At 37.5% G+C, this 27,430-nt stretch overlaps 1 protein-coding gene across 2 annotated transcripts in view; it reads left to right on the top strand.

Annotated features, from left to right (window-relative positions):
• The window catches only part of TMEM260 (transmembrane protein 260), a 60,627-nt gene that overhangs the window by 13,977 nt on the left and 19,220 nt on the right, over positions 1-27,430 (top strand). The window contains exons 4-10 of one of the 2 annotated variants that reach the window (XM_060096166.1): positions 12,561-12,738; positions 14,138-14,251; positions 17,705-17,884; positions 19,406-19,446; positions 22,505-22,588; positions 23,792-23,906; positions 25,215-25,355. In XM_060096166.1, coding sequence (XP_059952149.1) covers positions 12,561-12,738; positions 14,138-14,251; positions 17,705-17,884; positions 19,406-19,446; positions 22,505-22,588; positions 23,792-23,906; positions 25,215-25,355 — 853 coding nt within the window. Of the gene's footprint in view, positions 1-12,560; positions 12,739-14,137; positions 14,252-17,704; positions 17,885-19,405; positions 19,447-22,504; positions 22,589-23,791; positions 23,907-25,214; positions 25,385-27,430 lie in introns of both variants that reach the window. The other variant, XM_060096165.1, reaches the window with a different exon arrangement.

Below are 27,430 nucleotides of genomic sequence, written 5' to 3'. Positions count from 1 at the left end.
CCAATAATAATTTATTTAACAGTAATGCTCAGATGCTGCATTGTGGCCTTCCTACTCGATTCCACTTACTTCAAGTAGGAGTTTTCAGTGTTGAAGGAAAGTAGTGTACCCTCCATGTTGGGTTCTTTGCACACAAGTAACACTGAAGACAAATACATTCATGAATTTTATGAGGCACGTCAAATGTGTGTTCTGAAAGAATTTCAGGTTTCTGTTATTTGCCTTTTGATTGAGGGTTAGACAAACATGTGACTACACATGAAAATCAAATACTGTGTAGCGGAAAGAAAAATATACCTTATCATCAATAGCAAACCTGTGTCAATGGTGTAAATTGTAACCTCCTGATTTATCCATTGTGTCAACAGATGAATAGTATTCCATAAGTGAGAAAACTGCTGCACAATCAGTACCTTTCTTAGGAATCTCATGTAGGCCTTATAGAATTCTGAGCCTCACATTTGTTAGGATGCTCTTAAGAGCATCACATATTCCTTACCCTAGTGGAGAATTTCTGTCATTTGCATTTTCTGGGTGAAATTTTAAATACTTAACCACCTTTCCCATACTATCTGTCATACTCTTGGTATATCTTTTCTCAGTGACTGACCACTGTGATGTCCTGGAAGGTGAACTACATGGTTTTAGTGTTAGCCCAAGTTAAAAATAATTAGGAAAATTAATTTTACTGCCAATATACTGCAAAATATATTTTCTATATAACATATTTGTAAGATATATTATTTATATAAAACATACTTCAATGACTTTTAGATTATTTATTTTGAATCATCCATATCATTACCTTACTCTGTTAGTGTGAAACCTTGAAAATTAAGCATGCCTCTCTAATAGTGTAAAAACTTGATTTTGATTGTTGGCATGTGACTATCTTTTAAAATACAATGGTTGTTTTATTAAAATTTCACAGTAATGTTTGAAGTGTGTGTTCTTCATATAGCCTTGTAAGATGTTATCTTTCTATAAGTCAGGTTAGATTCTAAGAATATGTATTTCACTTGAAGAAGTATCTCCCTTGATATCCTTCTGTGAGGCTTTATGAGCCTCTAGATTGGGAATAGAAAACAGTTTTTTCTCATATTATATATAATTTATCATGAGGTGTTCTTTAGTTCAAGTGGAAAACAGTATAGATTATTTTGCAATTTATTAGTGAGTTCTGCTGAAAACAGTTCTCATTTTATTCACAACCTCACTTGAATTTCCCTTTTTTTTCCCTCCAGCTTCCTATTAGTGTGGTTGAAGTAGGTTCATCAATTTCAGTAGAAAAATGTACGTCTTTTAATTTTAATGAGCTAATTTTAAGATGTCACTTTAGCACATTAAGGGTAAATAAATTCAATAATTCCTTAGTTGCTTTTTAAAAAAATAATAATTACTTAAGCATATTTATTTAAAAGAATGAAATGAAAATTGAAAGTAGGCCTCCTTGACTGCTAAGTGAAAACACAATCATGTTTTTGATTCAAAATAAATAATCTAAAAGTCATTGAAGTATGTTTTATATAAATAATATATCTTACAAATATGTTTTTTTCTTTGGGAAAAAAACCCTTCATACTTAGTCTACAGATAGATGACAATTGTTTTGTCTTATTTGGGAGGTACTTATATTTATACTTCATCTGTACATTTGACTTTATGGATGATACCAAACAGCTCGTTTGGTGGGCTCAGAACAACAATTTCATTTAAAACTCATGTTTAAATAACAATATCAGATTAGATATTCCTTCCATATATTTTTGAAAGAAATATTGCTTAGCCAGAAATTTGGACTACCAATTCATGTACCAGTATTTATGCATAGTGTTTCACTCTACTTATATAATCTAACTCTGCCAAAAAATTACAAATATATGTTGTAGCCTTTTCGGGGGAAAAAAATGTAGAGTGTGTGTTCTGGTTAGAATTATTGCCCAAAAGAGTTAGATTACAACTAACTTGTTTAATCACCCATTTTGGGGAACCCTTCATCGAGAAGGCTCATAATTGGTCCAACTCATAACAAAGGGCCCAGCAATCAAAACAGATGTTGGATTAATTAGAGGCTTTAAGAATTCAGTAGCCAACAAACACATGAAAGAATGCTCAACATCATTAATCATTAGAGAAATGCAAATCAAAACTACAGTGAGATATCATCTCACACCGGTCAGAATGGCCATCATCAAAAAATCTACAAACAATAAATGCTGGAGAGGGTGTGGAGAAAAGGAAACCCTCTTGCACTGTTGGTGGGAATGTAAATTGATACAGCCACTGTGGAGAACACTATGGAGGTTCCTTAAAAAACTAAAAACGGGCTTCCCTGGTGGCGCAGTGGTTGAGAGTCCGCCTGCCGATGCAGGGGACACGGGGTCGTGCCCCAGTCCAGGAGGATCCCACATGCCACGGAGCAGCTGGGCCCGTGAGCCATGGCCGCTGGGCCTGCGCATCCGGAGCCTGTGCTTCGCAACGGGAGAGGCCACAGCAGTGAGAGGCCAGCATATCACACACACAAAAAAAAGTAAAAAAAACCCCTAAAATCAGAACTACCATACGACCCAGCAATCCCATTGCTGGACATATACCCTGAGAAAACCATAATTCAAAAAGAGTCATGTACCAAAATGTTCATTGCAGCTCTATTTACAATAGCCGGGACATGGAAGCAACCTAAGTGTCCATCAACAGATGAATGGATAAAGAAGATGTGGCACATATATACAATGGAATATTACTCAGCCATAAAAAGAAACGAAATTGAGTCATTTGTAGTGAGGTGGATGGACCTAGAGTCTGTCATACAAAGTGAAGTTAGTCAGAAAGAGAAAAACAAATACCGTATACTAACACATATATATGGAATCTAAAAAAAAAAAAAAAAAAAGGTCATGAAGAACCTAGGGGCAAGACGGGAATAAAGACACAGACCTACTAGAGAATGGACTTGATACGGGGAGGGGGAAGGGTAAGCTGGGACAAAGTGAGAGAATGGCATGGACATATATACACTACCAAACGTAAAATAGATAGCTAGTGGGAAGCAGCTGCATAGCACAGGTAGATCAGCTCGGTGCTTTGTGACCACCTAGAGGTGTGGGATAGGGAGGGTGGGAGGGAGGGAGACGCAAGAGGGAAGAGATATGGGGACATATGTATATGTATAACTGATTCACTTTGTTATAAAGTAGAAACTAACACACCATTGTAAAGCAATTATGCTCTAATGAACACGTTTAAAAAAAAGAAAAGGATTCAGTAGATTCATAGTATTCATAGAATTCATGCCATTTAAAAAAAACTGATAAACGGATTTAAAACAGTGCTTGCTAAGTCATCTTTTCTTTTTAATTACTTTATTTATTACTTATTTGGCTGCATCGGGTCTTAGTTGCGGTATGCAGGATCTTTCGTTGCAGCGTGCAGGCTTTTTGTTGTGGTGCACAGGCTTCAGAGCACGCAGCCTCAGTAGTTGTGGCACGTGGGCTCTCTAGTTGTGGCACATGGGCTCCAGAGCACGTGGGCTCTCTAGTTGTGGCACATGGGCTCCAGAGCGCATGGGCTCAGTAGTTGCAGAGCATGCGCTTAGTTGCCCTGTGGCATGTGGGATCTTAGTTCCCTGACCAGGGATTGAACCTGTGTCCCCTGCATTGGAAGGTGGATTCTTAACCACTGGACCACCAGGGAAGTCCCGCTAAGTCATCTTATTTGCTTAAAAAGTTTAAGACTGGATTCACCTACAGACATATTTGTCAATGTGATTTTTGCAGCATCACTTAGGTAAGTCTTCTGCACATTTAATGTCTTTTTCTATCTCAAATTTTCAGTGGCTTATGGATATGAAAGATTCATTGATATTTGGCTCAAAAAGACATAAAATGGAAACTTTGAGGTATTTCGTTTGAAATTTCACAAAAGTTTGAGAAACTGTAAGGGATCTTCTTTACACATCAGTGTGAAAGGCAATATGAGTAACTGTGAACCTTGTGTATTTTATTTTTCCCTTTGAAATATTTGTGTTACAGACAAGGAATAAATCAAGTAATATGAAAAAAACTTTTAAAGTAAATTATTATTTCTATACTGTTGCCAAAAGAATATTTAAGCACTTGAATTAAAGTACAGAATGATGAAATGATTATTCCCTAGTTTCTGAAAGATATATCCATATGGACCTCACTTTATCTAAAAAAATCAACATAACAAAATCAAAATGAATCTTTTAGTTTTTTTCCCTTAATCGCATTTGTTACTAAAACATCACTTTTATAACAGTAAAGGACAGCAGTGATAAAGGACATGGTTCTTAAAAGAAACAAAATTTACTCCACTACCAAAACATCTTTTCTTTCAATGTTTTACAATGAAAAAAGAATAATTTCTAAGTAATGGCATAAGTTATTTTATAAAGCATTACTAGAGATGGTTGGACTTAGGTTGAGGTAATTAGAAACCATTGCTATTTGGATATTTGAAGAGCATTAAAAACTGAAGATAAAGTATATCTGAAATTAAATACATATATATAAACATTTAGTTTTCAGAAAATCATATAGCTTTTTCTAGGGATACACAAATACACATATGTAAAGTGCAGTATACTTTTACCTTTTAAAAAGTGCTAATATGCTGGGCCTCCCTGGTGGCGCAGTGGTTGAGAGTCCGCCTGCCGATGCAGGGGATACGGGTTCGTGCCCCGGTCTGGGAGGATCCCATATGCCGCGGAGCGGCTGGGCCCGTGAGCCATGGCCGCTGGGCCTGCGCATCCGGAGCCTGTGCTCCGCAACGGGAGAGGCCACAACAGTGAGAGGCCCGCATACCGCAAAAAAAAAAAAAAAAAGTGCTAATATGCTGATATGGCTATCTAGTGGTATCAGTAATCCAAAAATAATTCTCTTGGCTTTGTAATACTTTAGAGAGTTTTAAGTTCCTCACATCTGATTTCCTTACTATGTTTTGATTAGGTTACAGTTAAAATATTCTATTCCTCAGAAATACAGAAAAATCTACCTATTCAGTACCCATTTAATATGTTTAATTTAATGAGAACCTGGAGATGAAGCAACTACCCTAGTCTTGGTGAAAGTACTTTTGGGAAAACTTGGAAAGGTGATGCCCGTATTGAGTTGTAAACAATGAGTGGCAGTGGCCAAGTGAAGGCAGAACCATGTTCCAGATACAGGGAACCTCCTGTGCAGAGAAACCCAGAGGTGGAGGAGAAAAAGCCTGTGAGCACAGGGACTTAACAAGTCGCTCAGTGTCGAAATGGGTTATGTCAGAAATGAAGCTACAAGTGGGCTGAGACCAGATCACGAAAATCCTTGTCTGTTGTCATGGGGAGCTTGGAAGATGCTTGATAGTCCAAGAGGAATCCTTAAAGGGTTGGAGGCAGAAAAGTTCAAGATCAGATATGCTTGAGGTCCCTCACTCTGGTGGCGGTGGTGGGCCTAGCACTGGAAGCAGGCAGCACGCAAAGCTGCAGTATTGGTGTGCACCTGAGGTGTGGATTCAGATGAGCTGAACTAGGGCAGTGGGGATGTGGGTGGAGAGAAGAGCGTGAGTTTTTTAAATGTTGATGAAGCACAGTTGGCAGGATGCGATATGTTTGGCAGGGAGAAGGGGAGAGGAGCTCTGATGATGACTCCTAGGTCTCTTAACTTAGATAACAAAATGAGGAAGATACTGAAATTTACTAAGATAGAGGACATGGGAGCAGGAATTATTTCAGGGAGGAGGATGAGAAATCAGTTTTGTGTGTACGGACACTGAGGTTCTATGGAATATCCAGAGTTGGCGTGGCTTTGTGGTGAGGGTGCAACAGTAAGTTGGGGATAAGGTAAGTTCAAAACTAAGGGAGAGGCATTTCTGGAGACATTTGGTTTCTTTAGTTTGTAGCTGGCAGGTGAAATCAAGATGGTGAATAAAGTCACCCAGGCAGAGCAGAGTGATAACAATGTCCTGAGAAAGAAATCTTGGGAAACACTGGCTTTAAAGGAGTTAAATGCAAGAAGAGGAGCCATTTGGAGAAAACACATAAGGAAGATCCAGAGCCATAGAAGGAAAACCAGAGGATGTGAGGTCCAGATGTCAACTCAATGAGTGTGGTTGTGGGAGTGACCCAGTGCAGCAGAGGGGTCCCCAGAGCCTATCGTATTTGGCAGTTAGGTGGTCACTGGGGACCCCAGTGAGAACAATTTCAATAGAGAACTAGGGTGAGAACAGAGGGTGGAGGCTGCAGATGTGGACAGTGTGAAGCCAATCCTGAGCCTCGCCATGACCCTGAAACTTGCCTTCAGGAAAGCATCCTCGACATCAGCTTGCTCTTTAGTCATTTATCTCCATCTCAATAAGGTGAAACGAAGCATGCGCAGATAATGTGTATACCGTGAACAATATAATGAGACTGCCGACCTACAGAGTCAGTGAATGAACTGGAGACCTCCGAAGTCTTCAGAGCCTCCTCATCTTCACCATTGCTGACATTTGACTGGTTAGCCAGTCACAGGCTCAGCTTGCTGTGTACTCACATGGGGTGTCACATCTCCTCGTTAGCCTGCGTGTGATGTGGCACTGGGCCACACACCTGTCTTCCTACATTGGGCTCACCCTGCAGACTTATTAATGTATGATGGACTGCTTGTCTTTTGAGAGAAATGCTTAATTTTAATGAATATCGTATGATTTTGAGAACAGCTTTATTAAACTCTTCCCTCACAGGCTCCTTTCAACAGTAGAGTCCAGTCTTGCTTTACAGGCCTGTTCCATCCTTCAACAATTTGCCGTCCCCTTTCCCAACCCACTTCCCACTCCCTGCCTGACTTGAGCTTTCAGCTCCCTCATTTCCTCGTCGCCCCTACACTTGTCTTCCATTTAATTGAGACCTAGATCCCTTTGCTCATCTTTTTGATCCCTCCATCAGCCCCCTGCTGGCTCTGCTTCCGTCCCCATCCAATGTAGACCCTGTGGTTCATACTTTAACACCTTTCCCTTTTGTCCTTCTGCTTACCTAGTAAAGCCCCTAACCCCAGCTCCGTCCAGCCTGCCCAGGCCCAGCTCAGGCTGCTGCAGACCTTTCCACAGCCATGCGGACTGAGGCTATACTGCCCCATATCCACAGCCCCTGCGGTCTCCAGCCTTAGCTGAGTGTTTATTATTACGTGTTATTTGCTACCTACAAGTCCTTGTTATGTAACCCTCCTCAGCTCGTGGAGTTTTCTCACAAAAGATGTTTCAAATTATCTCTACTTTTCTTAATCCATTAATTTGTACATGTTACATGGTCAGTAAATGTTGGTTGATTCTGAATCTTAGTATGAAGCAAACTTTTAAAGGCAGTGTGTTCAAACGTGTGTGTTTGAAGGGACATTCACAGTTTGATTTATAAAAGGCTGTTGGAATCAAAGAAATTCTCACAGGCTTAGCCTATATACATTATTTTATGGAAAACATAAATAGTAAAATGACGAGGCCTCCAAAATGTTTTAGCATATTCTCTTTATGGATGCACACGTAACTTTCTGCTCTTAAGCATACTGCCGTCTCTTCTGTGTCCCACAAAGCTCTGACAACGTAAGCATTTATTTTCAGAATTTCCTCACACAGTTCTTCTTGAAGACTTAATAGAAATAATAAACAGGGAAGGCAGGTTGTTTTAGTCAGGATTCTTGGTTGCGAGCAATTGACTCTGGCTGTGTTTAGCAGAAAAGAAACATATTGAAAGGAAGTTGGGAAGAATGCTACAACTCAGTAGTAAAAAGACAACACGATTTTTTAAATGGGCAAAAGATCTGAATAGACATTTCTCCAGGGAAGATGTACAAATGGCCAATAAGTGCTTGAAAAATTGTGCAACATCATTAGCCATTAGGGAAATGCAAATCAAAATCTCAATGTGAGGGACTGCCCTGGCGGCACGGTGGTTAAGACTCTGTGCTCCCAATGCAGGGGGCCGGGGTTCGATCCCTAGTCAAGGAACTAGATCCTACATGCATGCTGCAACTAAGAGGTCGCATGCCTCAACTAAGGCACTGGAGAGCTGCAACTAAGGAGCCTGGCTGCCATAACTAAGGAGCCTGCCTGCCGCAACTAAGACCCAGTGCAACCAAATAAATAAATGTTTTTTTTTTTAATGCTTTTAAAAAACAATCTCTGGGAGATACCTCTTCACACCCACTAGGATGGCTAGAAGCAAAAAATCAGATAAAAGGTGTTCAGAACCCTCATCCATTGCTAGTGGGAATGTAAAATTATGTAGTGGCTTTGGAAAACAGTCTAGCAGTTCCTCAAATGATTAAATGGGTTGCCATGGGCTCCAGCAATTCCACTCCTAGTTACATACCCCAGAGAAATGAAAGCATATGTCCACACAAAAACTTGTACACAAATGTTTATAGGCACAGTATTCGTAGTAGGCAAAAGGTGGAAAGAATCCAAACGTCCATCAACGGAAGAATGAATAAGCAAAATGTGGTATATCTATACAGTGGAATATTAATTCAGCCATAAAGAGAAGTGAGATACTGATACTACAGGTTGGATGAACCTCGAACACATTGTGCTAAGTGAAAGAAGCCGGTCACAAAAGTCCACATATTCTGTGATTCCATTTATAAGAAAGCCCAGAAGAGGGAAATTCACAGACAGAAAGTAGATTAGTGGTTGCTTAAACCTGGCAGTGAGATTGCGGGTGGGGATAAGGGGGAGATAGTTAAAGGAGAGAGAGTTTCTTTCTGAGGTGATGAAAATGTTATAAAATCGACTGTAGTGATGGTTGCATCTATCTGTAAATATACTAAAAATCTTTAATTGTACACTTTAAATGGGTGAATGTACAGTAGATGAATTATGTCTCAATAAAGCTTTTTATAAAAGGAAACATTCAAATCTAGCATTGGAAAAAAAAGAGAGAGAGAGGGAAGTTGCAGAGCTTGCAGAATTTCTGGGAGGGCTGGGTTACCAGGCTCTGAGCCTGGGCAGGTATATGCCAGTGAAGCCACCACTGCTGCCATCTCTGGGCCCCAGACACCCCAGCTTACACCACCAACACTGACCTGGATTCTGAGCACTGCCCTTCAAAGTGCTGCCATCGTTGTCTGTGAAAACGGTGCACAAATCCCACCAGCCATGTCTGATTCTGTCCCCATCCCTGCTTCTTGGCCTCACGATTTTCCAATTCAAAGAATGGAGCAGGTGATTCTGACAGACAGAGCCCAGGTCATATACCCATGCTCTAGCTGAAAGGGAGGTTGGAAAAGTATCTCGTATTTTCAGTGTGTATAATAGGAGGGGCCGTGCCCCATAAACTCGTATCCCTCAAGCATAGGAGAGGATTTTAGATGTTAAGCAGCAAAACCAAAAGAAAAGAAAAGGTCCACTACCCTTTTGTCTTCAATCTATATTAGGACTACAACCCAAATTCCTACAGACTGAGTTGATTTCTAAGCAAGCTCATTTGATATGCTAAAAGATCAAGATTATAGGTTTGATTTCCATTACTGGTTTTAGGATCAGTTACTTTCTCTTCTGTAACCTTACTCAGCAGTCTCACAAATTATTTCTCTGATACCAAGAAAAATCTAATGAAAGAGTATATGGATTATTTGTTGTAAAACCATCCTGACCTTGGCAGGGGGGTGGTGTGGGACAGAAATCAGGTGGGGAAAATTCAGATTATAAAGACCTTGCTGTTGTAGGATAAGTCTTCAATAAAATGCTAATGTACATAACTATCTGTAATAGTCTAAGGTGACTGGATAAATTTTATCACTGAAGTTGATAATTTTACCTTTACTCTTCAATTTCTAAAACCTTATGAAATATTTGAAAAGGCAGTTAACATAGTTCATAATTCCAATAATTAATGTCAACAATTCAAACACTAGGATGTCTTCCTGAGCATAATAATGTGTTAAAAATCATTGTAGATTAGTGAGTCATGAGTTTTCTTCCTGAGGATTTGTACATATCAGTTCTCTTTAATTAACTGTTTGGTGGTTTTAAACTTTAATGAATTGCCCTTTCAAAAAAGAAAAAAACATGGTTAAAATCAATCTTGACAGGTGTTGTGTACAATTCAAGTTGGTAGTATGTTGTGTTGATAAAACATAGACATAAACACGATTCTAATAATGGACAAAACTTCTGTTCTGTTCTTCACTCAAGGAGGTGCATAGTTAACCAAGTAAAAGTACAATGTATCATTAGTCTGGAATAAATTACTTGACATTAAAACTAAGATAACCATCTTTTACCCCATAATGTCATGGTCCTAAATAGCTAGACTAACAATTTCAATCCTGGTTCTGCCACTTCATTACCCACCATAGGACTTGGAAAAATCACTTGGCCTCCCTGAGCCTCAGTTTCTTCATTTGAAAAAAGGAGACAAATCACATCTACTCATAGGCTTATTGTGCAAATTAAATGAATTAATATAAAGAAGGCACTTAGAGCAATACCTGAAACACAGCTAGCAAGAAACTCAATAAATGTTAGCAAATTATCTTGGAAATTTGCTGATTTTTGTGTGTGTGTGTGGTACGCGGGCCTCTCACTGTTGTGGCCTCTCCCGTTGCGGAGCACAGGCTCCGGATGCGCAGGCTCAGCGGCCATGACTCATGGGCCTAGCTGCTCCGCGGCGTGCGGGATCTTCCTGGACCGGGGCACGAACCCATGTCCCCTGCATTGGCAGGCGGACTCTCAACCACTGCACCACCAGGGAAGCCCGAGCACTTCATTTCTTTTAAATAGAGGAAGGAATCTTGTATCTTATGCTGACTGTCCAGAGTCATATTGAGAGCTGAAACTTAGTTCCTTTAAAATGTTACTAATACTTGAAGATTAATTCATTCTCTCCTTTGCTAAGTTTCCTTTCTGTGCTTGGGGCTAGATGCTTCCAATCTAAGTGAAGTTTAACTCCAGTTCATATTTCAAAAACAATGTCAAAATAATTGTTACAGACAATTAAATGCTATCGATATGCAGAGATGGGCTAGAAACCAGGGAATTGAAGAGAAAATTGAGAAAAGATCCGAGTTTTAATAAAGGAGCAGCGAGGATATTCAGTTCAGCACTACAGCATGAGCAGAGGTGCAGAGCTAGGAATAGTCCTGTCTTATTAGGGAATTTTGAGGAGCTTGACTAGTTGGTGGGAGATCATGTTGGTAATTAGTGGCTAGGGGTGTCTGGTTTATTGGGAGCCTGGATTCCAGGCTAACTCATTTCTTATTTATCCTATAGGGATGAAGAGTATTCACAAAGAGTATGTTTCAGAAAGTTTAATCTGATGTTATATTGCAGAAGGGTTGGAAAAACATAAGACAAGTTAGGAAACTATTAAAATAATTGAGTCTAAGGCAATAGGGATACAAATCGAAAGGAATCTGGGAAGGAATTTGGAAGGAAGAAATAACTTTAGGGTACTGAATCAGGATAACTGGGAGAATGGGTTACTCTGCAAGAAATAGGAAACTGATGATTTTTATAAGAGAAAGAAAACAGAAAAATTGTAAAGAGAAACTCAAAGAAAAACAGGTTTGGTGATACTGAAATTCTTTAGCTTTTTTTTTTCTATTAAGATTGATTAAAAGCCATGCAATTACTCCATAATTTTTATACAAAGCAATACAGCTAAAAAGTAATGCCCTGGGACCATATAATATCATAATTATTAGACACAGAGATGCTTGCTGAATAATGCTTGTAAGCAATAGATTTTCAGTAATAGCTTTAATTTTCATAGCTTTAGATTTATAGTGAAATAGGAAGTTGTTTTGGTTTGATATGCCACATTACCAGTCTCAAATCTTATCTCTGAATTGAGATCCAGTTTCCTTGATTGATTTGAAATGTGGGGCTCTTGTTGGCATTTGGGGGCGAGGAATTTGTTTCCAAGTGTAGCATTTGATTCTTCTGGATTTCTAAAATTCACATTGCCATCCTTCTCTTTAAAAGATATATCATTTTTAACTTTGACTTTGTGTAAAGAAGAAATCATCAGAGACTAAGAATCTAGCTTACAAGATCTTAAAAGCACCAAATATTGTGACCAAGACATATTTTGCCAAATGTTGGGAGATAAATGTAGAAGTACCTAGATCCAAACATTCCACAATAAGTGAATGTTCCTGAACAGATATTCTGCCGTTTCATTAATTTTGACAGTTAAACACATTTCAGTCTTAACCAGTCGTTATCATTCTTCTTCTTAGATATAGCAAGAAAAATGACACAGGTTTGTTATCTCTCTAGCTACTGTCTCTTCAGGCTTTCTGAACTGGCTTGAATCCTAAAGGTTACATCTGAGAACTAAACCTCATCCAATCCATAGGATACCAAGCAGGTTTGTTCATTTGTTTGTTAATAGGTTAATATATGGACTTCATAATTAAAATCTGTTGAAAGGAATTATTACATGAAGTAATGTATTAACCATCTAATGTGTTGGGATAGTGCTGGGCAACTGTCATAATTGCTGCTGCTACAGTTCACAAAAAGGAAAATAAAGTCGGTTCTTTTTGTTGGGAAAGAAGATTTCATGTTATCTGTATTTGCAGGCTTTCTGGCTCATATGCTGGAGGAATCCTTGCTGCGGGGGTGTTTTCATTTTCTCGTCTAACATGGCAGTGGTCCATTGCAGCTGAGGTTTTTAGCTTAAACAATCTGTTTGTGGGGCTGCTTATGGCTCTTACTGTACATTTTGAGGAGGCAACAACTGCACAAGAAAGATCAAAGGTAACCTATTTTGATCAAAGTGAAATCACTTTTTGTTTTAATTTTTAGACAGATGCTCTATTTCTTTTTAACTTTGGTTTAGATATTGTTTATCTATCCTGATTACTGTCAAGGTAATCTAGGCATGTTGAGAGAGAAAATATTCTCAATTCTTTTCCTATGAATGATGAGAGCCTCTATAAAACATGAAATTTTTTTTTCTTTCAGAGTTCAGAAGTTTTTTGAAGAATGAGGGTATTCTGAAATCCCTTTTGAGTCCTATGGGAAAGATAGACTTGTTGGTTAATCCACCATCGTGTGTGTGTGTGGGGGGGGGGGGGGTGGGTGGGTGTGATCTTAAGATGCCAAGTCCTAGGTTGACTACCTTAAATTATTTACCATTATGCCACATTGACTTATTCTCTAATTGCAAAAAAGATCAAATTTGCATTTTTTTTAACTAAAAGGAGAGGATCAACGGTAAAATGAAGTAGTCCCAAAGAGATTACAGTGACTTCTAAGGCCAACACTATCATCAAAATAATTTGAAATGTGGAGGAACCCTGTCTTCTAAGGGCTTACCATCTATCTATACGTTGAAGAGTGCCAGATCATCTTAGTATATGCGCAGCCTGTGTCATTAAAGATTATAGAAACAAAAGAAGATAAAAGTTTATCTGTGGCTTCCATAAACAAACCTGTGGTGCTATTAGAGTTTATTTATTTATTTATTTATTTTGGTGGTACGCGGGCCTCTCACTGTTGTGGCCTCTCCCGTTGCGGAGCACAGGCTCCGGACGCGCAGGCTCAGCGGCCATGGCTCACGGGCCCATCCGTTCGGCGGCATGTGGGATCTTCCCGGACCGGGGCATGAGCCCGTGTCCTCTGCATTGGCAGGCGGACTCTCAACCACTGCGCCACCAGGGAAGCCCCTAGAGTTTATTTTTTACTTAAAATAAACTTTTTTCTGATTATGAAAATAACACATGTTCAAAAATAGCAGAAAGACCACCCATAGAGAACCAGGTTTCTAAATAAAAGTGTTATATTCAATTTATTTAATTCAGTAGGAGAAAAAGTAAAACAATTGTTGAACTTCAGTTCTAGATTTCACTTGAATGAGAATTACACAATATTCTGTTACTGTTACGACATGTCATCATATAGGACTTTGTAAAACTTAGTTTGAAGACAGTAATTTAAGGTCACTCTGCAATGATTTGATGAGAATGAAAAATAATAAAAAATAATGGTGATAAATATTAGTGCATGTTAAAGCATGACTGTTTGCATCTAAGATGTTGATTTTAACCAGACTTATCGTACAAATGCTTAGCTTTAATATAAAGAATAGCTTTTTACTATTGTGCTGTTTTTGGTGAATTTTTAACTTGGATTTTTTTCTTTTATTTATTTTCAGATAGCTAAAATTGGTGCTTTCTGCTGTGGCCTTAGCTTATGTAATCAGCACACAGTAGTAGTCTATGTTTTGTGCATAATACCATGGATTCTCTTTCGACTTTTAAAAGAGAAGGTAAGTTTTTGGGGTTTTTTTTTTGCGGTATGCGGGCCTCTCACTGCTGTGGCCTCTCCCGTTGCGGAGCACAGGCTCTGGATGCTCAGGCTCAGCAGCCATGGCTCACGGGCCCAGCCGCTCTGCGGCATGTGGGATCTTCCCGGACGGGGGCACGAACCCGTGTCCCCTGCATTGGCAGGTGGACTCTCAACCACTGCGCCACCAGGGAAGCCCCGAAGGTAAGTTTTTGAGTAAAAATGAAAATTCATAATATTTTATTTATGCCCACTATGACATTTATGGAATCAGAAAACATGGGGCTTGCTTTATTTATTTATTTATTTCATATAAAGCTTGATAGGAATATCATTGAATCTATAGATGGCGTTGGGTAGTTTGAACATTTTAACAATATTAATTATTTTAATCCATGAACATGATATATCTTTTCATTTATTTGTGTCTTCTTCAATTTCTTCATCAATGTCTTACAGTTTTCAGTACACAGGTATTTCACCTCCTTGGTTAAATTTATTCCTAAGCATTTTATCTTTTTTGATGTTATTGTAAATGAGATAGTTTATTTTTTTCCAGACAGTTCATTGTTATTATATAGAAACACAACTAATTTTTGTGTGTTGATTTTGTATCCTGCAACTTTCCTGAATTTGTTTATTAGTTCTAACAGCTTTTTGATGGAATCTTTAGGATTTTCTGTATAAGATCATGTCATCTGCAAACAGAGACAATTTTATTTCTTTTTTCTTTTTTTTTTTTCTTTTGGCCCTTCTGAGCCGCATGTGGGATCTTAGTTCTCCCACCAGGGATCGAACCCCTGCCACCTGCAGTGGAAGTGTGGATTCCTAACCACTGGACTGCCAGGGAATTCCCACTTCTTCCTTTCTAATTTGGATTCCTTTTACTTCTTTTTCTTGCCTGATTACTCTGAGTAGGACTTCCAGTACTATGTTGAACATGAGTGGTGAGACAGGTGAGTGGGCACCCTTGTCTTGTTCCTGATCTTAGAGGAGAAGCTTTCAGTATGTCACCACTGAGTATGTTGTTAGCTGTGGGCTTGTCATACATGGCTTTTATTACGTTAATGTATGACCCACATCCATTAAATCAGAATTATTTTAGATTGGGATCAGCCACCGGCTCGGCTCTGCAGATGGGCAGAACTGCTGGCTGAGATCTCTGCTCTGGCACTGCTGCAAGCAGGAACGTGGTCTGCCAAGGTGGGAGACTGGTTGCTGTAAGCCTTGCTCCCCTTCTCCGTCTCTATCTGATCCCCAGTGGTTGAGCCCTGAAGATCCCCCCAGTGGTCCCTGCGAGGTGAGAACTGAGTGAGCCTCCTGGGAAGCATCCTGCAATGCTGAGGGAGCTGGATATCCACCTTGGGCTCTCTTTTCCCACTGGAAAAACTGTAGTCCTAGGGGAGTCCTCTTGGTGCAGTGCTGTGCTGGCCTAGGGGAGGGGTGACATGGTCAGAGCGCCCCCTGACACTTCGAAAGTGGTCCTTCTCAGTCTCTGTGGTCCAGGAATATGCTTTAGCCTCAACCCCAGTTTCTGGGATTTTCACAGTGGGGCCATGTCTATGGATAGTTGCTGATGGTGTTTTGTGAGAAGGACTGAAGTTGGGAATGACTTATGTTGCCATCTTGATGGTGTCACTCTTAGCCAGTCTTCTGATACCACAGGAGGTCCATTTAGATATCAGAGAGGTACATTCTCTGGCATGAACTTAAAAAGCAAATCTTTTGTGTTAGTTCTTTGAAGGGAGAGCCGTATTCTTATATAAAACATGCAAGACTCATAGTTGATAAGTTAGGAGCCTGGTCTGAGAGCCTGTTTACTCTGTTCTTAGATCAGCTACTGATGAATGACGAAACTTGGGAAAGTATGACTCTTCAAAGGACCTTTTGTTTTCATTATTTAAAGAGCAGAGGCTAGAAAATAAGATCTACCAGTGAAGTGACAGGGAGTTGGATCTCACTGGTCAGGTGATCTAAGGCAGAGCTGGAAGTCCTGAGTCAGTTGGCTGCAACCCTGACTGCTCACTTAAATTATCTGGGAAGCTTTAAGAAAGTAAGGAAGAGAGAGTGTGCATGTGTGTGTGGCTGTGTGTATCTGTGTGTGTGTGTGTGATCCCACCACCCTCAAATAATTCTGATTTAATTGATTTGGGGTAAGGCCCAGATATTAATATTTTTTAAAAGTTCCCCAGGTGATTCGAGTATACGTGCAGCTGGAACTCAGAACCTCTCTCCTGTACTCTCTGAAATAGTTCTCATGTGATTGTTTCCCTGTTTATTTCCCATACAAAAGGAAAATTCTGCAGCAACTACATCTTGCCATTCTAAACTGAAGCTTATGATATGCAGAAACTACCAAAATCTAAACATTTACTTTCTTTAAAGGTACTTTTAAGACTAGCAAAGGCATATTTTTCAATTAGTTATTTCTTACAATTTTTTCATCCCATCATTTTTATGAATCTCATTACCACTTTAGAAATGTCAAACAAAATTAGTACTATAATAAAAACACTCCATTTTCAATTAAGAATGTTTATGTGAAAATGCTGATGTAAGTCAACTGCTTTTCTACTTCTGGTGAATGCAAACTTTGGTACTCATATTCACTGTCACCTATGAATTTTCCTTTTTTGTAAAGGAAAAATGGGCAATTTCCAATCACAATATTTGTAAGAGACCCTTTTCCCAGTTACTAAAGCAACCACTATTTGAATCTTTCTAGTATACCAGAATTCTTCTGGACTTAATCTTTATAAAAATTTGGTAGTGTTGTCCTTTGTTTTAGAAATGTGAAGATGAGAAATATATTCTCCTTGAGGCAAGACTGTTGCATACAACAAGAAATTTCCTTCCTCCCTATGTAAATTGAGAAAAGAGAACATTTGGATGAACTGGGATGTTACTTAAAAGCTAGCTTCATTTGTGCCAAGTATTTCCATGAAATGTCCAAAACACTTGTAGAAAGAACATATTGTCAATGTACAATCATAATAAAGTATATAGTTGAAGTCTGCTCCTGATGATGGGAATGAAGTGAATCAGTATTAGAACAATATTTTGGGCATTTTCAAAAACGGCCAGACACCGTAATCACTTCCAAGTGGGTTATCTCAGCTGTGCAATGCTGCATGTCATGACATGGTTTTAAATGTAAAAGATGCAATAAACGTGATACTCATGAGTCTTTGCTGATATTATTTGCTTCACTCAGATTTCACCTGCCATGCAAAGGAATTCAGACTGATGCAATTTTCTAGTAATCCACAGTAATCAGAAAGTTTAACATCGTATTCTGTGGTGACTTAATATAAATTGAGAGATCAGCTCTGAGTAAACATATTTGATGTTTTCCTTGATGTGTTCTTGAAGTTCCAGGATGAATCTGACTAAAATAAACATTATTATACATGTGACACCATGTGCTCTGATGCAGGAACTCTCCCCGGGCTCTTTGTTGAAGTTGGGTCTGTACCTCTCTGCTGGTTTGCTGCCTTATATCTACCTTCCTATCTCATCCTACCTCCATCGAGCCCGTTGGACCTGGGGAGACCAGACAACATTGCTAGGATTTTTGACACATTTTCTCAGGGAAGAATATGGAACATTCAGTCTGGTAAATTTATATTTCAAGCCCTTTTAAGGAAATAAGTGGCAAAACTTCAGTGTTCTGCCTGGACCTTGAGTGGAAAAAAAAAAAATCAGTGTTTGTATCAATGACAGTACCTGGAATTTTCATTTGTTATTTGTATACAGACTCGCCCCTTGGAATGTAGCCTTTCACATATGTTAGAAAAAAAAATGAATCACTTAATCTGACATCATCCTGTTGTATATCCTGAATGTGTTTTTCAGGATAACAAGCAGTAAAAAGACTGCTGCCAGCAGTTGAAGCATTTCAGTCTTGTTAGCATTGGGTATCACTTTGGGCTCTTGGTCTGTGATTAAAAATATTTGGAAATGATTAAAGGGAAAAAAATCTCAAAAATTTTAATATACCTTAATGAGTATATTTGTTTCTTTTTTAAAACATATTTGATGAACAGTGTTCATGTTAGTATTCATTGGGGGATCTAAATATGTAAATGCTTCATAAAATATGATCTCACTCAATGGAAACTGTATGTTCTAAAGAATTTCAAAAGGCCTTTCTTTCCCTAAGACATAAATTAGGGGAAAACACTAAATGTGGTTGTAGATAATGGCTATCTGAAAAGTGAAAGGATAAATAGATGGGTTTTTATTTTAAGAAAGACAGTTGTATCTGATTTTTCTTTCATGGTTTGCACTTTCTGTGTCTTAAGAAGGCAAATCTCAGAAGACTACAATATTATATGATACCATTTATACAAAATTCTAAACCATGCAAAAACTAAACAGTCTATTGCTGAAGGATACATAAAAAGTAGTACAACTATATAGTAAAACTGTATGTGTATATATATACACACAGTTACCACTGGGGGATAAGAAAGCCTCTTTGAGAGCTTTGTGAGATACCTTATGGTATTTGTGCAGTTCTGTTTCTTCAATGAGTGGTGAGTCTATAGATTTTTTAAAACTCTTTATTCCCTAAATATATATTATATATGTTTTTTGTATGAAGGAGGTATTTCATAATAAAGTCATTTAATAAAAGGATAATAATTATTTTTTGACTTAGAAAGTTTGATACTTTAAATTTATACTCTGGTTTACTTACATTGGTTATTCCATTGAAATATTGCTTGAGGGCCATTCCAGATTTGAAATGTGTATAATTCACACATAATTGTGAAATTACAGGCAGGCGATAATGAGCTTTAACCAAAGTGCCCAAAAAAAGAGCTTAAAGAGACTTTGTAATGAAAGTGTAAAATCTGTTAGTTCATTAATGTGTTAATCATTCCTGCTGGAAGAGTTTAACTGATTTTTAGCCAATTATTGTCTCTGAAATTATTCCTAAGGGATATCTGTGTTTAGTTTTCACTGACTTCTCCTAAAAAATCCAATAAGGCTCTGAAGTAAACACTTTGAATGAAGAGACAAGTTGCATTGTATATTTAAACATGTATCTTTTAAATCAGGGTAATTAAAACACAATAGTCTACCAAAGCTTCAGTTTAATGCTTATGCAAATAAACTTTTTTATGTTTAGGCCAAATCTGAAATAGGATCCAGTATGTCTGAAATATTGCTGTGAGTATGAAATATCTTAAACTATTTTTAAATGAATTCTTTATTAGTTCCTTTAAACGATTTTAGGGATTTCTGAGTTTATCTCTTTGTGAGCAGTACGTCAGAGATGTAGTTTTCACCTCTGTGGTTAACTGTTTTTGTGTATAATGACAAATATTCCAGCATTTCCTTCAATAAGATAAAGCTTAAAATGAGCAATAAATAAAACAGTAAATAAGACTATTAGAAGACTAAATAGAATATATAAAATGAAAATGTTTCAACTTTCAGTTGTATACAAAATTACCCAACGTATTGTTGCTTTAGAAATAACTTTTTCTTTGTTTATATCTTCTTTCTTTTGGAGACATTTTAGAACATTGTATTTAGCACAATTTGAACAATTATTTTCTTGTTATTTTGGTTTGAGCTATATTCATTTAATTCTTCAAACATTAATTTATTTAATGTTTTTTAAGACTTCCTTTAACCTGTCCGTAAGCTCTATTTTTGACTTGCATATTTTTAAACATCCAGCCTTATTAGAACCAGCTTAAGCAAATATATTTTCATCTATATTATCTATTAATGAGTTCTTTGAAAAATGGGTTAATATTTGCTTTAAAACCTATACAAAGCTGGGATAAAGTGAGAGAGTAAGGCTGACATATATACACTACCAAATGTAAAATAGATAGCTAGTGGGAAGCAGCTGCATAGCACAGGGAGATCAGCTCGGTGCTTTGTGACCACCTAGAGGGGTGGGATAGGGAGAGTGGGAGGGAGACGCAAGAGGGAGGGGACATGGGGATATATGTATACGTATAGTTGATTCACTTTGTCATACAGCAGAAACTAACACAACATTGTAAAGCAATTATACTCCAATAAAGATGTTAAAAAAAAACTATACAGATTAAGGCAACTAGAAAAATATACATACCAGTTCTGTAATATTCTTACAATATTTTCAATATAAAATTAGGGATGAATAGGTTTCTCTAAAGTGATCTCCTAACTATTAATATGGAATTCACAGGACTACTTGAAAACTATTTTAAAAATATGGGGAAAATATTTCAAATCTATATGTGAGGTAGTTCACAGGTTCTCACAATTTCTGTCTTGTTCATTTGCTAGCTTGCTTGCTTCCTTCCATACTTCCTTCTTTTCTTTTTAAATTACTTTCTTTTTACTCTAAGAAATGATACATAATTATTACAGAAAATTTAGCAAATGCAGTTAAGCAAACCAGGAAATTAAAATTACTATAATTCCAACACGCAGAGATAACCATTGTTCTTAATCCATTAACATTTTTGTCTATATCCTTCCAATATTTTTAATATTTTTGCTTGTTTTTGAAAATGTAATCATAATGTATACTCTGTTTTGTTAGCCTGTTGTTTTTCATTTAATACTATATTTTGAAAATATTTCCCTGCCACCAATTATTCTTATATAACCTTTTGAGGTTCTTACAATTGACTTTAAATATTTCTTTTTATGTCTGACAGAGACTTTTGTGGCTCCTTTTTCTTTTCTTTTGGGAAGAAGGTAGCAAGAAGCTCAAGTTCCCCTTTTAAAGATAAAGACAACTTTATCAGTGTCTCTGGGCTTCTCCTTTGTTCTGCTTTTCTCCATGCCAAGACTCCCTACCTGCTCTTTTCTACCTACCTTCCAAAGTTGTTATCACATTCAGGATCACTAGTATATTTTGTCTTAACAATCCCACATGAACTCCAGAGAAGCCTCAAGACTAGTCCTAGACCATACATCTAACTTTCATTAGTTGCACATAAAAGTCATTTATTGGGGAACTTAAAGGCCTCCTTTACATTGAAATAATAGCAGTTAGGTCATATACTTAGAAAAAAAGACTTGACAAGAGTGATGACCACTCACACCGACACTATTTGCTCAAACGAAATCATAATACGGTATGGGGGCATAATCCTAGCACTCTCTGAATGTGTGAGAGAATTTCTAGTATTTAATTGTTTCAGGTGGACAAGAGTATTGAGAAAGGCAACTCATAATTAACTTACTAGAAAATCCTTCAACATGATGGAACATAATCATCTACTCTTTTCTAGTCAAGCAAATTACATTCTTTCTCCATGCATATCTTTAAATTGCAATCCTGTTGAATTGCATTCTGGAAATTATTGAATCTAACCCTAGGCAGTGACCATGTTTTAGAGCTTACATTTAAGCAACAGATCTCCAAGAATAAATTTTGAGACTGACTTCATTCCTTTTGAAGAATGGTTTGAAATGGGCCTCATGCTGGAATCAATTTTTCAAGTGTGTTTGAAAATGAGTAAGGATATCTTCTCATAGTAGATAAGTTTCCATTAGTAAAATAGACATTGTGTGGTTTCCATAATTATGGCATCACATTTTCTCCAGTAAAATTGCCAGTAGGGAGAAGAAAGTTCTTTGAGATAGTATATAGTTATTTCTTTTTTAAAAATTGGAGACTGCTAGAGCTATCTGAGAACTCAGATAACACTTAGAAAATGCTTATTAGTTAATGAAAGAATTTAGATTAATTGTAGGGGAAAAATACATTTCTTAGAGATTGCTTAAACATTTTTTGAACCAAATAGTATAGAAAACAAGGAAGCCTTTTACGGAAGAAGATAACCTAGAAAAGGATGGTTAGAGATCACTTCTTTCTTTTTTTCTTCATGATTGGATCTCCAGAAAATTATTTGAATTGTTTTATTTTCAGTTTCACATGACTTCTTATCAAACTAATCTAGGATACAAATTGGTTTATAATATCAGTATAGTATACCAATATCAAAAATACCGAATAATTATTTGTTCTTATCTCAGGTCAAATTGTATAAGTTGTTAACCAAATGTTACAACTGGAAAATATCTTAGACTGTTTAACTCTTTCTTGTGGTACTTTTTTTCCCAAATTTAAAAGAATACAAAATAATTTTAAAATCTGACTCAAAGCCTTAAAATTATTCAGTGCATAATCAGATATAGTCTATAAAGAATGCTTTATTTGGAACTAACAAATTTGTTTTTTGCCAACAATAAATTAGATTGTCTTTTACAGTTCTCAGGTGACAAATATGAGGACCCAACTCTCACTCAACATTCAAGCCCTTGCAGTTTGGGCAAATATATGTTTAGTAAGAAAGTGAGTAAAGTAATTCCTTTTTCCATTATTTTTCCCATGTTCATTAATTGAATTAATATATTCAATGTCATTATAGAACATTGCCAGTAGTATTTTATATTCCAAATAAATGACTCTAACCAGTTCTATTAAGGCAAATATGTATTGCTTTTTTGCTAGGTATTTTTTCTAATTATAAATTAATGACTTTGAAACATTGAACAGTATATTATAATCTAACTAGGTGGCCATCTGATATCTTAAACTTCTGGTTTGATCTCCTACTATCCCATAGCCAATTATTGTTGCTTTGCAAAAGAGGCAAACAATTATTTGAACTCCCCTGAAGAAAAAAGTAACCTCCAATGATAAAAGGAAACCTAAAAAAATATAGCACTATTAACCTCCATTAATTTCTTGTTCATTTACTTTCTAGCCTGTTGAATGTATTTTATGTAAATATATATTTGTATATACATTTATAGTTTTATTTCCTTAACATTATATTTTGAGCTTTTTCCCATACCATAAGAGATACTTAGAATCATTTAAATTTCTGTATAATATTCCATACTATAACCTAGGACAATTAATTTAAATGTTCTCCTATTTGAGGGTCTTAGATTGCTTCCACATTTTCCACTATTATAAGTAATACCAAAGCATTGTTGTGGATTAATTCTTATCCACATTTCTGGTTCCTGCTTAAAAATTTATGCCCACATGTCAAATTACTGGGTCAATGAATGTGAATATTTTCTTTAAGGCTCTTGATATATATTATCAAATTAACTTTTCTTGAACATTGTACTAACATATATTCTCATACAACTGCATTCTCACCAGCACTGAGATTTGTCATTTTAAAGTCTTTATTATTTTGATGAATGAAATTACTCTTTTGTTTTGCTATGTTTAAGTACATCTTAAATTTAACAAGATTAGTAATTTATATTTCTTCTGCAGATTTTAACTTCATATCTTTTGCTGCATAGTTCCAAATTATGCTGTCGACAATATGTAGTGCAGTGTATGGTTTATTACTATGCTTTGGTTATCTATTCCAACTCATATTTTTAAACCTAAGATCTTTCTTTTTTCCTACTTAAAAGTGGAAAGTTTTTTAGTTCCAAATATTGTTTTCATAGTTTAAAACTATGTAATATTACTATTGATATTCATGTCACATAAGTAATTTTGGACATATTTTAATTTTTTTTATAGGGACAGACAGAACTCATCATTAGTATGGCTTTTTACTGGAATGTTTTGCATTTATTCATTGTTCTTTGCTTGGAGGGCAAATTTAGATATTTCAAAACCACTTTTCATGGGTGTGGTAAGTTTTACTTAGATATATCCTTTGACCAGAAAGTTAGTGAAGAATGTACAAATTTGTCTTTCATGAATCTTGTAGAAGAGCAAGTTATCTCAGAAATAGTTAAAATTGTATATACATTATTATAAATCAAAATTTAAATTACTGAACCAGTAAGGGTAATAAGCCTTCTTTTTTGGTGGGGGGGAGGGGGGCGGGAAGCATTGTTTAGTTAACACAATAGTTAAATAGAAAAATAAATGTAAGGTAGATTTCAGTGAGTCATTTTGTATGTGTGCTTGCAGATATAGGTATAACTGCATTTCTCCTGGGATTTTCTTTTAAAAATAGCAAAGAAATATGGGTTGTAATTAGGGGCTCTACCAACACATTCCCTTATTTCTTACCTCACCAGTCCAAGCCTGTGCAAAAGAGCAAGTATGTTTCTGTTTTTCCCTGACTACCATATCTGAGATTAGAGTATTTCTTCTCCTTACAGAAGAAACTATATGAATGTAGATAGCTCTTTTTTGAACAGCTGAAACAGTTTGTGTGTGTGTGTGTGTGTGTGTGTGTGTTCAAGAGGCCTGATGAATAATACCTTACTTGAGCACCTGAGTTCTGAATCAGTTGAGAACACGATAAACCAGTACATTGGGTGGGAGAATCACCTTTGTTACCCATAATGCTGAGATTGGAGAATGTGGTTAATATCTGTGGGGAAGGGAGTCTCCTCATCCTGCATCCCTGAATGGGCTAGTCACAGGCAGTGCTGCACAGAGCAGGCCTCTACCCTCCCCAGCTCACCTCACCCCAGAGTCTGCCCCTGGACAAGTACTTCCTGTGGGTGGCTCACTTCCAAGAGGAAAGAGGAGGGCTATGCAGGCGCAGTCCCAGCTCCCAAACTCCCCAGTCAGCTCAGTCCCTGCAATCCTTCAGGAAGAAATAAGTGAGGGTAGAGAGAGGCCAGGAGTGTTACACTAGTGGAGCTTCTCTACATGGAAGTAAACATCAGGAGTTAAGCAAAAGCATTTCTCTACCTCTTCTGCTTTGCATGTTAGAATAAAGAGTTCAAGATGAAGTTTGTAGTATAGAAAAGAATGTGTGGATCCAAAAAGGGAGATCCACACGTCAAACAGGGAAGGAGGAATGCTTGAAAATTGAAAAATAAAGTGACATGGAGTTAGGTTGGAGAAGTCAGTTAAGAATACCTAAATGACACAGGCATAAGCAACTAGATACATGCAATATATTTTTAAAATATATAAATACCTGATTGATTGCATGAACCAGTCAACTGGACACACTGTTTGCATGCCTCTTTCACAGGTGGAACGATTCTGGATGCAGAGCAATGCAGTGGTGGCTGTCCTCGCTGGCATCGGTTTGGCTGCACTTGTTTCTGAGAGTAACCGAGTACTGAACACCAATGGGCTTCAGTGTCTGGAATGGCTTTCAGCAGCTCTTTTTGTAATTTACCAAATATATTCTAATTATAGGTAACACATGGTTGTTTTTATGAAAAGTAGCATTCAAGCCAGAGGCATTTGGATATTTAGATTCTAGGGGTTTGTCTTATTTTTACCTTCCACTAGTTTTCAAAGTGAGACAGCTTGGTCTGAATGCAGTGGTTCTTAAACTTTTGAACAAGAATCTCAGCATGAGTGATGTGTAGTTTCAGGCCATTGCAAACAAGGTTTTGGGTGGTACATGTAAACACTCTGTATATTTTCCACTAAGGAATCCTAGAGATACTTTGTAGAATCTGGAGTGTACGTAAAATTCCATGATCTAAAATACCACTTAATAGGGAGGGGATATGGGAACATATGTATATGTATAACTGATTAAATTTGTTAAGTAAAAAAATAAAATAAAATAAAGTACCACTTAGATGGAGACTAAAGACATTTGGGGTTTTTTTGTATGCCCTAAAATAATTCACTTTATGCTTCAAAGATTTCATCTTTTGAGTAATCCTTGGCCCTTATCTAGTACTCTCTGTAGTAGTGTATATTAAGTATTTTAAATAATCAAAGTTCTAGAAGTTTCTTAACCCTTATGCATTATTAGTATTATATGTGTTTTTCAAAATCTGCTTAATAACCATTATAATGAAAACTTCAGTCTAACATAAAAGATGTAAAGTTTAGATGATAGTTCATTTATTTGCAGCAGTATTGAGTAAACATTACAGAAATGGAAGAGTCCATTGGAGTTTAGTTACACTGAGATTTGATTGGTGCTTTAAAAGGTTACATTCCCGCTTTCAACATAACTTGAAAAATGGATGTTCTTTATAATACTGAGGAAGAGCCGGTGTTAGGAAGGCTGTGTCACCAGGAGGCCTTGTGGGAAGGGGATGCAGGTCCCAGATACAACTCCAAGCTCAAAAAGGGTTTGCCGAGCCCATAGTGTGTTTCCCACCCTTTTTTGAAAAAAGAAAACCTTAACTATTTATTTATTTATTTATTTTTTGGCTGCACTGGGTCTTCGTTGCTGTGCACGGGCTTTCTCTAGTTATGGTGAGCGGGGGCTCCTCTTCGTTGCAGTGCGGGGGCTTCTCATTGTGGTGCCTTCTCTTGTTGGCGGAGCACCGGCTCTAGGCATGCAGGGTCAGTAGCTGTGGCTCACGGGCTCTAGAGTGCGGGGTCAGTAGCTGTGGCTCGTGGGTTCTAGGTGCGCAGGCTTCAGTAGTTGTGGCACGTGGGCTCAGTAGTTGCGGCTCGTGGGCTCTAGAGCACAGGCTCTGTAGTTGTGGCACACGGGCTTAGTTGCTCTGCAGCACGTGGGATCTTCCCGGAGCAGGGCTCGAACCCGTGTCCCCTGCATTAGCAGGCAGATTCTTAACCACTGTGCCACCAGGGAAGTTCCACTCACCCTTTTGTATCCCAGTCTTCTCGTGGCTCAGGCCTTCAGGGCAATTCCAGTTCCACACCAGGGATGCCTGCACAGACTGGGTGGTTTGGTTTTGTTTTGATTCTTTTTTTACCCCAGGTGAATGGAATAGACAGCAACTTTCCTGGGTGGCAAAATGTGAGGCATCACCCTGCAATGTAGGGAATCACAGTAGAAAATGGTTGCATCAGTTACAAAGGCAAGGATAATATTTTGTTCCTGGAAGTATTCATTTGCTTTGTGATGCTAACCCAGTGAATCAACTTTAGGCTGTGTTTTTCAGTACCATTACATGTAATGGACCTGATAATAACAGGAAGGACATTGCTTCTTCTGTTTTTCGATGCTTTTCCTTTCTTGTATTCTTTTTCTTTTTTCATGGAAAGCTCTCAGAATTCATGCCAGTTTTTTCTTTGAAGTTAGGAAGTCCACTTCATCATTGAAAAGAGTTGTACTGCTGTTGTTGGCAATGGCAAATAATGCCTGGAGAGAAGTCAACATCTCAACAAATTATTCCTTCCCTTCTTTCTCATTGGTCTCATTCTCTAGTGATTTCTCAGTCTAGAAGGGAGAGAGGAACACAGGGAGTCTTTGGTCCAGGGAAGTGGTGGAAAGGATCAACCTCTATGTGCAAGAGAGTCAGACAA

Source organism: Mesoplodon densirostris, chromosome 4 (assembly GCF_025265405.1).
Source record: "Mesoplodon densirostris isolate mMesDen1 chromosome 4, mMesDen1 primary haplotype, whole genome shotgun sequence".
Classification (NCBI taxonomy): Eukaryota; Metazoa; Chordata; class Mammalia; order Artiodactyla; family Ziphiidae; genus Mesoplodon; species Mesoplodon densirostris.
This window is presented reverse-complemented; position numbering and strand designations above follow the sequence as displayed.